General features: G+C 39.6%; 1 protein-coding gene across 1 annotated transcript in view; it reads right to left on the minus strand.

Annotated features, from left to right (window-relative positions):
• Nucleotides 1-14,252, minus strand: part of MYO3A (myosin IIIA) — a 107,815-nt gene that overhangs the window by 23,477 nt on the left and 70,086 nt on the right. The window contains exons 19-27 of the mRNA XM_061996826.1: nt 13,127-13,280; nt 11,942-12,030; nt 10,535-10,664; nt 10,247-10,417; nt 8,060-8,139; nt 7,355-7,432; nt 5,123-5,328; nt 1,686-1,797; nt 174-336 (exon numbers count right to left, since the gene is read on the minus strand). Coding sequence (XP_061852810.1) covers nt 174-336; nt 1,686-1,797; nt 5,123-5,328; nt 7,355-7,432; nt 8,060-8,139; nt 10,247-10,417; nt 10,535-10,664; nt 11,942-12,030; nt 13,127-13,280 — 1,183 coding nt within the window. The remainder of the gene's footprint in view (nt 1-173; nt 337-1,685; nt 1,798-5,122; nt 5,329-7,354; nt 7,433-8,059; nt 8,140-10,246; nt 10,418-10,534; nt 10,665-11,941; nt 12,031-13,126; nt 13,281-14,252) is intronic.

Consider the following 14,252-nt stretch of genomic DNA (forward strand, 5'->3'; position numbering starts at 1 on the left):
ACCTGGTTAAAAGAAATTTTTCTTCATTAGAACAGATATTACCGAGTATAAGATATTTTGTCAAATGTAACAGCAGGAAAAAAGCAAAATTCACATCCAGCAGGCACGTCCATCTATCAACTGCACACATGCACTAGCTTTAAGCAAAATGTTAAATGTTTTAAAGCCATTACCTGACTGTATTTTAATAGCACTCCGTTCCCTTTGTTCCTTTATCTTTTTGTATCTCCTTGAACCCAGCCACCCTCTGACATAAGCTTGAATCAAAATAATCATGTCAACTGTCTCCTTCCGCATTAAATTTAGCTGCTCCACGTGATAATATTTGAGAAATACCTTAAAAAGAGTAGGCAGACAAGCAAAAGTTTTAGTTACCCTCACAAGCTCTGTGTTCACTCAATCCATTTAAAATCAACAAGAGCTACAAGCTGGTTTGAAATGATGAACAGATTCTTTAGCTTTACTACCTAAAGGATCATTCTTGTTGAAGATGGCAATTTGATTGTTTGGGTTACCAGTTTATCTTATTCTCTCTTTCAACACCTTTTGTCAGTCTCCTTCTTCAGGCCTTCATGGAAAGATGTTTTAAAGTCTCAGTGCAAAACCTCAATCTGTAACTGTGAATCTGTTTTCAAAACTATGAGGCTGGCAGTTTTGCTAGCCTTACAAACTTGACATATATTACACAAATGTGATCCAAATTCAGAACCTTCAACCTCTCTGCTTTCCAATTTCAAATCCAAGGCATGGTTTGTTTATGAAATTGCTTTTGTGAAGCATGGAACTCACATAAACTCTGCAAAACTAGTCCAGCAAAACAGGTACAAATACATTCCTGGTGTATATTACAATAAAATAAAATGTGTAGAAGGAGCTCAGGCAATTAAGACAATAGTTATGCTTATTTTGTGGAATTCCCCTGATCTTTGATGTCTCATTGGTACATACACAAGTTAACCCTAATTAAGTATAAGCAATAGATCCCATATCTCAAGATATGCTTTGGGTGCATGTTGTGTATTAGCCTCACCGAGATAGCAGAGGGAAATAAAAGTTGAGGAGGAGGTAACTTCGTGGCTTTTGTCCCACCTATCCAGGAAGATGTCTCAGAAGAACAGTTGATTTTCTACACTGAAGTTAGTTTGAATAGCTTAAAATCCATCTCTGTCTCCATATCATTCTTGAGCACTTCTGTTACATTAGCTAAGAGTTGGTGGAGTACTTGTCTGATGCTTCTTTTCTGTTAGTTGTGGGTGGGTGGGTATCCCTTTCTAGCACACTGGAGAGACTAGTGAGCTAGGATCAAAAGCTTCTCCCTACTTCACATATATGGGTTCATCCTGCTATGTCCTCCCCTGGTGCTCAACAGTCTGCCACTGGGGCCTCAGGCTGGAAAGCCAAGAACTTTTCTTATCCTTTTGTGAGTCTGACTGCTCCAGTGAAAACGCAGAACTCTTTTAAGCTTGGACTAAATTCACTGGGATACTTACTTTTTTTAAAGAAAATGCAAGCAGTGTTGTTGTCACATACTGCTTAGCACTGTGGCCTCACTAAAGCTCATCACAATTTAAACACTTCACAGGATTTCAAAGAGATATCAGGGAACAAGGGGTGGGTTTTTTTTTAAACCAATAAAGACCAAGATCTAACCCCCAAAAAGGCAGCTACAGTATAATAAATATTACTTTAGTTTTTCCAAGGACCCAGTTGTCAAGGTGAGCCTTTTCCAAGATGGCAGCACAGGTTTCTGGGCTGACTGGAGGATCATCATTTGTTTTGTAACAGATGAGGTAATACCTAAAGACAAATAGATGATTATTCCAATAACAGCGAGCAATAGGTGTGAATACATTTAAACCATTAATTTCAATAATAAAAGGCAATGCATGAAAAAAAACATAGCACTGAAAAAATCAAAACAGCATATGAAAGAAAGTGCTGTGATTTATATGCAGTACTGAGAAACTCAGTCAAAGTGGATGAGTGACATATTGCATGCCCTGGAGGGCTGTTTAATTGTATACCAACACCAGAAGGCAATCAAAAGTGTGCAACGCAAGTGGAGTTGTGCATGAGTTCTTTGCTGCTCTGCTTCTAAGCATTATGTGAAAGTGATTTCTGTGGCAAAAATAGAAATAATTTTAAAGCTTTCCCACCTAAATTAGCTTATTTCATAGCAGAAATGCCAGGAAAATGTCGTATCTCATGGGTTGTACCATCTACCTTTGAGATAACTTGATCTGAGATGCATCCCAGCTCTTGTTACCTGCTTGGATTCAGCTTTGCAGATCCTTTTGGAATGTATACATGCTGTTATGACATATCATATATAAGCATTTAATCTGCCAGACTCATACATCAGAACTAATTCTGACTAGGAAAGGAGGTCAGGATGCTCACGCATAAAAATTACCTGTAACGTACCAGCTCAGCTGCTGGGTACGAGAGTTCTTGTGTGTTCCAGGGCTTTCTAAAATGCTGGATGAATGAACCATACCTACCTTGGGTCTCTTAATTCAGGAAAATTACATTAATTATGTCTGCTTCCTAAGAGTACATTCAGTTTTTTTATGGTGATTCAGCCTTTACATACCAAGCTTGGATTGTACCAGCATTAAATAATGGGAACAATTTCCTCATGGAATAATAGAAAAATAATGACAATGTTTATTCCTGCATTATCATCTATTCCTACAGCTCCTTTTTTCCCTTTTTGCTACACAATGAATCTTCTTGATTTTTATTCTAATAGAGTAATTTTTTTCAGGTAAAAAAAGGCAAGGAGATAGATTCTTAATAAAAATGCTTTTTTTTTTGAGGGCCATATCCTCAGTGCCAGAGATTTGCACAGTCTCACTGCAATCAGGGGCAAGCTCTGTTGAGAACTACCCTATCTTCACTGTTCCTCTCTTTTACCTGAAAAGTATTTTTTTATAACAAACAGTGACCAAAAGCACACCTTGCTAGGGGTAACTCCTTTTCCCACATTGCATTCCTCCAAAACAGTAACAGTCCCAGGGTGCAGTGGTTTTGTCTGGGACAGGTTTTGGTAGCAGGGGGGCTACAGGGGTAGCTTTAAACAACGAGCTGCCAGATGATTCCCCTGTAGCTGATAGGGCCAGTGCCAGTTGGCTCTAAGATGGACCCACTGCTGACCAAGGCCTGGCCAATTAGTATTTGAGGTAATGCCTCTGTGATTAACATATTTGAGAAGGAGAAGTTGCTGTATAGCTGCTAAACTGCAGCAGCAGCAGAAGGGAGTTCAGAATGTGAGAACAACACCTCTGCAGACAACAAGGTCAGTGGAGAAGGAGAAGGAGGAGGTGCTCAGGCACTGAAAGAAAGACCCCCCTGTGACCTGTGGTGCAGCCCATGGTGAGGCAGCTGTACCCCTGCAGTCCATGGAGGCCACTAGGGAGCAGAGATCCACTTGCAGCCCCCGGAGGAGCCCACGCCAGAGCGGGTGGATGCCTGAAGGAGGCTGTGACTCCATGGGAAGCCCATGTTGGAGCAAGTTGCTGGCAGGACCTGGGAGCCTGTGGGTAGCGAGGAGCCCAGGCCAGAGCAGGTTTGCTGTCAGGACTTGTTATCTTGCGAGTGACTCATGCAAGAGCAGCCAGTACCTGAAGGACTGTTCTCCTAGTGGATGACCCACGTTGGGGCAGGGTGTGAGGAGCTGCCCCTGTGGGAGGCTCCATGCTGGAGCAGTTCATTAAGAACTGTAGCCTGTGGAAAGGATCCACATTGGAGAAGTTTGTGGAGGGCTGTCTCCCATGGGAGGGATCCCACACTGCAGCAGCGGGAAGTGTGAAGAGGCCTCCCCCTGAGAAGAAGCAGTGGCAAAGTCCATCTTCAATGAATGGACTGTAAAACCTGTTTCCTGCACCTCTGAGTGGGGAAGTAAGGAGAGTCCTGGGAAAAGGGAGGGGTGAGGGGAGGTGTTTTAAGATTTGTTTTTATTTCTCATTTTCCCTGCTCTGTTCTGATTATTCATTCATATATCAAACCAATTTTGCCCAAGTTGAGTCTGTTTTGCCCCTGATGCTAATTGCTGAGTGATCTCTCCGTGCTTATCTCGACTCACAAATTCCTCATTATATTTTTCTCTTCCCTGTCCAGTTTAGGAATGTGAGTGATAGAATGGTGTGGGCATCTGGCACCCAGTCAGGGCTAAACCACCACACAGGGTTATTCTTTCCAGAAACCACGCTATAAACCCATTGCTTTGTCCTTCCTCTCTTTCCTCGTGTACTTGCAGCGCTGCTGCTAGCTCTCTGTTTCTAGTGCGCTACTGCTTTGAAGTGCTTCTGTCTGAATGGGTGTTCCTTGCTTCTTGCCAATTCTCAGCTCCATTCCACAAATCTTATATCTGATTGAGGCAAATACTCATCAAGTCTTTATTTGTCTTGTATGAAACAAGTACAGATTAAGTACTCAGGATTAATTTTTTGGGGTTGGAGGAAGGAGAGGCAGCTGAAGGAATTCTAAAATCAGAGTGAGTATATTAATCTTCTTAACGAGTGAGTAATGGTGGGTTTAGTGACTTAGTGGTAGGCTTGGTAGTATTAGGTTAGTGGTTGGAGTCAATGCTTTTAAAGGTCTATTCCAGCCAAAACAATTCTATGATTTGAATACTTAGAAACTATATTTTAAACAGAACTATGCACTTAAACTTTTCAGCCCTAGATTAGCGATATCAAATCATCACTCACTGTGCAAAAGTAGATGCTGGACAGTTGTAAACATCAGGTGATAGTGAAATTCTAGTGCTTCCTGGATGCTAAAGCTCCAAATTTTCAGCTTTAATTTGAAGCATTACATTTCTAAAACTCAAGTTTTGATGAAAACTTGCAGATTATATGCAAGACAATTTTAACCCAAATGCACAGAGAGCCCGATGAAACAATCATCCTGAGATGCATCATCTTCCCCTACCAATCCAGAACATGTCACTAACCTTGTGCCTGAACTACTCTTTGTTACCTAGTCTGTAATCATCTTTGTCACAGGAAACATCTTTGTGTTTTTTTCTTTAAGGACCATGCTAAAGACGTTGCTGATGCTTAACAAACAATGGATAGCAATGATAGGAGAGAAAAAGGCTTCTTCACATCAATGTTACCTTTTTATGAAGTTAGCAAACAGAATACGGTGTGAATAACCCTGTCTTCGAATTCTGGCTGTCTCCAAAATTCCTGTGTAACGCAGCTGAACCAGCACTTTTTCTTTATCAAACTTCTTTGCCTGACGGTCATTGTTTGGCTTGATGCATCTGACAAAATGAGGCTGGCCAACGACCATCTTGGATAACAAATCCATCAGAGAATACTGCAAGAAAGTAACAAAGTAACTGCTACCAGGATATTTATAAAACTTCTATATAGGCCTATAAGTAGCCAGACTTTTACTTCATATGATCAGAATCATATCCAAATCTGTTCACACTTCAGTAAGCTGGTACTTTAAGGGTAAATGAAGTAAATGACCCAACAACAATTCTAGCTTTGACAAGATCTCTAGGTTACTAGCATATACTACTTGGGAGAAACAGTGATTCCAAATGGATATACCAAATTCCACCCAGAATATTCTCACAAGCTGCTAAAATGTCTAATATAGGAGAGAAACTCCTCTTACACTTATTTGCTTCAGTTGGAGCCTTGTTAGGTAATTACAGCCCACATTTTCTTTTTGCTGTTGTCACCTAAAATCCTTATTCACCCAAAGAGTAAATCATCCATCTACAGATGGGAAGTGGAAGGACAACAAGCCAGTAAATATTTCCATCACTTCGTCAGACTGGAGGAAACTAAGGCCACCCCAGAAAGGGGCTGCTTAAACTGCTCTAATCTAGCACATTCTGTTCATTGTATAGGCTGATGGTAATACTATAGCTGCCCTGCCAAGAGGAAACTTTAGATGGGGGGCAAAACTAGAAGTACACAACATCACAATTCCAAAGCTGCACTTTTCCCCATCTCACCAGGGCACCAGGCTAGGAGAGGGGAGGCAGTCTGTAGCTTCCCATACCAACTGAGGCAAATCTAGCAGTAAACAACCTTAACTGTGTTTGTAAAATTGTCCCATTGGAGGATCTTATTAAAACAGAAATGAAGAGATTCAACCTGACTTAACAGAAAGAGGCAGCCAGGAGATAATGAAGTTCAGCAGTAGGTTGCATACATGAAACTAGTGTAGGATGTCAAGAGCCATATGTTTCCTATTAAAATGTGCAATTCCATTCTGGACAGACACTGCACCACGCAGCAAAGTGCTTAATTAGCTTCCTGAGTAGTGTGCCAATAGAATACAAACAAGTAGGACATACTAATGGATGATTTTTTTAACCACTTGGTCTGATGTGGCAGATGCTTTTCTCAATCACTGGTACATTTCTGTGTATGAGTAAACCAGTGGGGCTGAAACTGAATCTTCCATTAAGAGCATTACCTAGCATGACCTGAGCAGGGATTTCCACTACAGAAAATAACAACAGAAAAGTGTAAATATAATTAACTCATTTACAGCCTCTGATGCTGGATGTGCTGGTAATGCATTGAATCACAGAAATTAGGTTTGGATGGGATTCAATAATTTTTTCCATCAAGAGCTTTAGAACATTATGCAGCTTTGGGCTACGAGGACACCTAGCCTGAAATAAGCCTTTGTGGTCCATGAAGCTGCACAATTTTATCTACTAAACAGAGATCTTGCTCCTTACCGTTCTCTGTCACAGATATAAACAAACTCTTACACATCATAAATATCACCTCAGTCATTTTTGTGTTTTTGCTGGGACATATGGCTAAATAAGAGTTGGAAATTCAGAGATAAGTCCAAGTGAACCAACTCTGTACAGAACTTTGGAAGAAAGAATGGTCTTCATGGCTATTTTCTACTGCAGGACTAGCAACAAAGTCAGTCAAGAGAACTGCTAAAGAGTCACAAGGATGGACTCAGGACAGCCTCCTAGCAGTGAATACTAAGATCTTTCTCTGGAGCTCATGCTTCAAATTAATTTTGCTCTCTTGCTTCTTAAACTCTTAAAGAAATGCTATACAACTGATGTCCAACCTTCTTTTACCTCCCTTGGTGGAAAAACAAGCAAGTGAAAGATTAATATCCATCATCATATATCATCATGACAGAAATGCAGCTGTGTAATCAAATACAATTAAAGATGAAACATCACAAGCTCCTCTAGATATTTGTACTGCACAGACCAGTGCACCATACACGCAGTTCACAAACATGGTTCACTGTTGACTCTAAGTCAGCGGGTGCATTTCAAAAGGTGAATGAATAAACATTCATTCTACTCTACAAAAATTTACTGAAAGATCTGATATCTTACTCTAAAATAAGAAGCGACTGTCTGTGTTTTCATGCTGGTTGTCTCTCTCGGGTGATGTCCAGTATCTCCCGCTTCATTCTATACAGGTGAAGAAAGAAAATCACATTTTAGCTCTGTTGAGTCTGTAGTGCCCTTTCCAGTGCCACAACAAAGCATCCCTCAAGAGGACCTCTTTAATTCTTAAAAAAGTATTCTAAACAGGAAAAGTTACAGCATGATCACTAGCACAAATCAGTGAACACCAGTACATTACATCACTTTGCTACGCAAGACACAAACGTTCACACACAGAGGACACAATTTGATAACGGAGCATCTAAATGCCCACCACAAATAACCTGACAATGTCTGAGGTCTTGTTGGCTATTTCATCACTGTTCTTTTGGTAGTTCTCTAAGAAACTTGACTATACTGCACACCAATATCTTAATTTGTCATTTTGCTACAAAACTGCTATTTTTCTCTTTTTTTTCCCCCTGAAGTTGTCATAAAACTATATCCAGAAAGAAGGGAAATGTTAAGTTTTTACCTCACGGAAGGAATATGAATTGCACAACACAAAGATATCCAGCTAAATAGAAAAGAAAATAGGAGAGGGAGAAAACCAAGGAAGGGGTTACTTGCTTACTTTTAGTACCAATAAGAGTATTGCCTTTCTAGTTCAAATTAGGATTGGATGCAGAATCACAAAATCAGTTTTCTTACCTTTGCATGACTGATTGATTTCTGAGGGGTCCACATTTGGTAATTGATTGTAGTTTTGCTTTTAGTGTGTGCCAGGTTACCTATAGGAAGATAAAAGAAAGTAACCTACCAAAATGCTTAAATCTCATCTAAACTAAAAACCATACTAAACCACCTCATTCATGCCCCCAATGAAACCATATGATTATAAAGGTCATTGAATTTTTGGAATATGTTCTCAATTCCCCTTTGCCTCTTTGGATGGAACAAGCTCTGAAGTTGCATGAAGACAGAACATGGGCTGAATTTTCTTCTTTCAGCACTTATGTCACCTCCTAGAGCAAAAAAAAAAATGAGCAAATAGACATCTGCAGAAGGTAAGAGATACACCTTAGAGCATCCATGTGGTTTTATCTGAAGGATATTTTTGTACTGGTGTAGTTATAAGGCTACATATATATTAGTTTAAAAAAAAAGTGCTAGCATCTTTCTCTGTCCCTGAGGGCAAGTGACATGACATGACTGAAGTCTATACAGCTAAACTCTACATTTCACTATTGTTTTAACCTCCTGGTAAAACTAAGGTTGTATCTTTCCACAGAGCTTGTTGGAAACCATTCCTGGCCTGCGCTTTCTCTTGAAGTGTTCCTGGGTAGTTCTGGGAGGCATGATAACAATCAGATTGGGCAACCCTGTGGGAGTGTTTCAGCTACTATTCACTGGCCCTGTTTGGTTTACTAGCGTAGACATATTCTTAAGACACTAACCCTGGAACTCTTAATTAAGTAATACCTTTATTATGATGCCTTGAAGGATGAGGTGCACTGGAGTGGTTTAGACAGACACTGGTCTTTTAAAGGAATAATGAAAATTCTGCAGATCTTTCCATCATGTCACTCTATGTTGATAAACTTCAACAGTACTGCATACTGACATTGCTTCTGCTGATAATACAACACCTCTGGAGTCTCAGTCTCCACTAGGACAGCCTGTAATCTCTCTGTGCTCTGCTAATACCAGTGAGAGGCAGATAAGTGTTGGATAAACAGCTGTAAATATATAGCATGCCGAGCTAATGCATCACATATTATGTGATGATATCAAGTGCTAAACTTCCCTTGGGCTTAGCTGAGTATCACAGGGTGGGAAGGAAAGAGAGGATTACTCACACCTAACTTTACCTATCTGAAAATGAGATGTCTACAGGATCCCTGATAAATTCAGTGGAGTGAGGCACCTTCAGAAGAGATTTATCCCATCACAAGAGAAACACCTGAGACAGGCAAGATGGGTTGGTTGAACTGAGCAAACCTCTACATTTCCACTGATTCTAGACTAATAACAGATCAGAAATCTAACTTTCAGTTTGCTACACCTAGATTGTTTCAGTTTCAAAGGCTACACAGAATGTTTCATAAAATCTAACAAAAAGACTAAAACAACCTTCACAGTTACCTTGCAAAACATTATATAAGAGTTGAGATCAGTTCTTGGGACTATCTGGGCCCTGAATTTAGTTCCACAGAAATTGTAGCTTATTATCTTAGCAAATATTAACAAGCCAAAAAGTTCAGGCAAGGAAATAAAGTTTTCCCAGGAACATTGACTTAAAACAGACCTTCAAGACCAAATTTTGCATTCTACTAGCAAAGCTGCCTTTGTGAAGAATAGGAGGCTTGACAAAACCCTGGTTTCTGCAAGCTACGATAACATTTTAGAGAAATTACCATTAGGCTCTTATCAATTCGTTTTTCTGTTCTGCTACTACTACATCTCCCATGTATTTGTAGAAGAAAGTAATGTTGTAATATACTTACTGTATGGTGCCAATGCCATTACATAAGGAGTAATACACAATGATAGCAAACTGGTTGTAAGGAGACTTACCCATCATCCTAAAATGGCAGGTAGGACACTGTGTAAGGATCTGGTTCAGCTAAGGTGCGACTTAGGAGTAATTTCTGTAGAGTTAGTCATATTCCTTCACCCTAACTTACAAACTCCCCAAGGAAGTGCTCACTACTAGGACCCAACTAGTTGCCTATTGTAAAGGATTACAAGACTTGGGAAATAGAGGAGTCTCTCCTCACTCTTTGCAGCAGATGTTAGGAGCTCCAACATTGGTTCTCTGCTACTTTAGAGAAAAATTGCACTGAGACAAAACAGGCCATTTACATATGCCCTGTCCAAAAAAGGCTAGTGACTTACCTGATCCTTTCTGTCCAGTTCTCAACTCAAGGGATGCACTCCACTCCCTGTCTTGCTCCCCTACCCTGAAGAGAGGACCCTGAAAGAAGTCTCTACCACTTCCTTGGCACTTGACCAGACCAATCCCTCCCCTGCAGCTTGAGATGGTTGGGGCTCCATTCTGTATAGATTCTAGGGTTGGAAAGTTAAGCCACAAAGTGTATAATGTCATCAGCAAATGGTCATACGAAACCTAGCAGTGGTCATCATGAAGGTTAGAGAAGAAGAAGATTACCATAATAGCAATACCTGTTTTTGTAAGAGGATGGGTTACCAACTGTCGTGTCAGATTGTTTTCAGATGATCGCAGTAGTAGCACAATATCAGCTGGCAGAGTATCTCTATTTTTGGCCAGGAATCCACTTGCATTATATAGAACCTGTTTAAAAGGTGCATTTATGCATCTTCTGGATTTTTTAAAAGTAATTATAAATTTAAGCACTCATATAAAGACACACAAATAGCTTTTCAGCCATCAGACTCACTCTTATTTAAGTCTTTCTTTTGATCCCTGAAAGTTCTAACTTTTTCATACTGAGAATCATTATGATGCAGATCACTAAAAGCAAATCCACCATTCCAAAGTAGCCTGAGGTATTTATTTTCCTAAGGTATATATGTTAAGCTTAGTTTTAGCCAGTATGGGTTTATCACAAGGACAAGCATATTGTAGTCCTCCTTTATACCAGCACAGTTAACAATGCACTTGATTTCAATCGTATCACACAGGATTACCCATATGACTTAACAGTCTTTTTATCTCATCCATACTGTGTCATAGTGGACCCAGGATTTACCACTATTCCTAGAGATCTCTGAGTTAATTGTAGAGGAAGTTTGCAAAATCACAAACTGCATACAGGCAACTGAAATATCTCAAAGTTCCAGGAATGGCATACCTAACTCAAAATGTACTTCCAGGGCTCTTAATGATGCTATAAAAGGCTTATAAGAAAACCTGGTCTGTAAAGAAGGTTAGAGATACTGGTGTATTTAATTTAGAAAAAAAGCCCTCATACAACAGCCAAGGAACAGTCTTAAATTCCAAAAAAAGTCTTTGAAAGGAGGAGGAAATATCCAGTTCCACAGTATACAGGACTAGGAATAAGGAACTTACAGTACAGAAATGGAGCTATAAGTTAGATAATAGGAGAAACTTCCTAACAAAAAAGCTTGTTAAACACTGGACAGGGTTGACCGGGCGCTGGTGGAATCCTCATCTACAGGTATGGTACAGAGAGAGCTGGCTCTCCACTCCTCAGTGGTGAGATATGTATGCTGGTGAAGTACAGATCATCTGGAGATGAGGTTCGGAGGGGTTACTGCAGGCCTTTTGTAGCTGGCTCTTATACAAGGAGTAAAGTATCTTCCACCAGCTGACGTGCAGTATGTTGCCTGTTTCTAGGCCAGCTGCTCCAGCACTGGACAGATCCAATACAGTTTCCTATGTTTCCTCCTACAGTTTCCTCCTGCTATTTTTTAATTTTTCACGAGGGAAAATAACTTTTCAATTTACTTTTGATGTGTAAAGAAATGACACCATTTCCATGTCAGGCCTGAATAGATGTAAGCTGAGAAGTAAGCCAGCTGACCTATGCTATTTCCTTCCAACACCACCATTCCACAAGCCCCAACTGATATCATTTCATCTCTTACCTTTCCTGCATAATGATAAATCCCAAAGGTTAGATCTACTCTTTTGGGTCTCCAAAAATATTTTGACTTCAAATTATCTTCAAATTTTTCTGAAAGGAAACACATAACTTCTCTTACTAGAGTTACTGTACAGTAATTGTCTTCTGAAGCTGTGTAACTCTAAGGATATTGCCCAACTTCTCAGACAACACAGAGGCACAAAAAGACTGTTTTTTTTTAAGGACAAAGATATCATAATGGTCTTGTAACAAAAGGCCCAGGATAGAGAATATGGGAGCTCTTGGATCAGTTAGTTACTTTGTACTGTTTTTTTTCTGTGTGACCTCAGAAGATTGCTTCCCTTCTTAAACATTTGATCTTCATGTCTGAAACAGTGTAGTAGTCCTTCCAAAGGATTACCTGGGGAATTGTTAGGAAACATTTACCAATTGATTGAGGACCTCTGTACTGTAGACCATAACGTATGAATATAGAAAGACAAGCAGCTCATATCATTGCTTTAGTGTGGGAGCTGTTACTGGATGTTGTTAGGTTTTGTGGTTGGGTATTGTGTTTTGTGAGAGTTAAAACACCCATCTTACACTTTGCATGCTCAGAAATGAGGATAAAGCTCAAAAAACAAGGAGAAAGCTGCATAGAAACCTGTGTGAAATTACTCAACTGTAACTACTCAGTGGCACTGAAATATTCAGGATCTGAACTACAATATATTGAGGCATTTTGATTTTAATTTCCAAATAGAAAAAAACAGGAAGCATGATTTTCTGGAAGGCACTGAAGTAGGTTTCAGCCATTACCCTTAAAAAGCACTAAAGTTTGAGTTCACATACAGCTCATCAAAAATCTCAGAGCTGAACACAACACAACTTTAAGAAGCGTTTCTGGCATAATAACCTACAGTTTTTGTTCAATTTGATCTTTATCCTTCAAGTTCTGTAGATAAAAATTCCTGAAGGCAGAAAAATTCAAAACCTGGGTCAGCAGCCTAGGTTCATTGGTATTCTTGATGTTTCTCAACTTTAAAGATACATCCATCCCTGCATGTGTGCCTCCGTCAAACATCCTGCAAGCCTGGAATGTGGCTCACTTAAAAACATAAGTAGCACAGAGCCTAAACTGGACATGTCCAATGGAAATCTAACAGGGAAACATCATGCAAAACTGCAAAATACATCACATACTCACCTACAAGTGTCTGATCTGTTGCTTGTGGGAATCGACTCTCCTCATCCAGCAGGGACAATAAACCCATTGGTTTCTGCAGGAACATATCTAAGAGGGGTCTGTTGTCCTCATATTCTATAACTCTTGCATCAACACCTTCATACAGGTATTCATTCTGTAACACACAACAAAAGGCATGTTTTCTCCATGTACACAGAACTACTTCAGGAAATATTTCACAAACCCAATTGTAGTAAAAAAAACTACACTGAAAAAAGTATGATCAAGGGATAAATAAATCAAGGTTTTGCAGGAACAAATGTCAGTCGGGATGTATCTCATAGCTGGGCTATAGATTTTAATCTGGTTTTGGATATGTAAGTGCTTCCTATGGCATATTTGGTAAAATAAGATGCTTTCCAGTAATATACAGGAATTAAAGGCACTTAGTGGATGAAGATAAAGTACACTGTTTGCAGATGGACACCTCAGTGTCTATTTACTTCTCTCTTCTACAATGTGAAAAGCATTTTTTAATCATTTAGAACTACATTTACATTCCCAAATCATTGCTCAGATCTATGTGATGTAGGGAGGCTAAGATTTAGAAAAGTGACTACAGATTACAGTGGCCTTCACTTGTTTGATCCCCCTCCTCAAACAACTGAAAAAGTTTTACATGGAGAAGAATGGTGCACAGGCTTTCTAATAAAGAATGGCATACAAACCTTCTAAAAATTAAATTGTCTCAGGTTAGCTTCTGTAACATTTTCACTCCATTTAAGGAACTAGGCAAAGGGCATCTAGTGGGGCTGTTTTAGGGTTTTTTTTTTTCCAAAGAGTGCAAATATCTTTGGATTCCCACTAGACTGAGAAAAATCTGTACACAGTGTACTGTGATGGTTTTATCTTGAAAATAATGTAAATTATAGCTGAGGAATATAAGAATTGCTTTCTTTAATCTTTCAGTAAGGCAGAGGAGAGCTTTAGATTTACCAAGAGAAGGATGCTCTACAGACTGACACCTCGTCATTATTTTTGCCTGCATTATGTTATGCAAAGGCAGGTGTCCACTCCACCGTGTTCTCATAGATACTAGAGCTGCCTTCAATCCTGTGCAGGCTATCCTGTGAAACACTTAATTAAG

Source organism: Colius striatus, chromosome 5 (genome assembly GCF_028858725.1).
Source record: "Colius striatus isolate bColStr4 chromosome 5, bColStr4.1.hap1, whole genome shotgun sequence".
In the NCBI taxonomy this organism is placed as follows: Eukaryota; Metazoa; Chordata; class Aves; order Coliiformes; family Coliidae; genus Colius; species Colius striatus.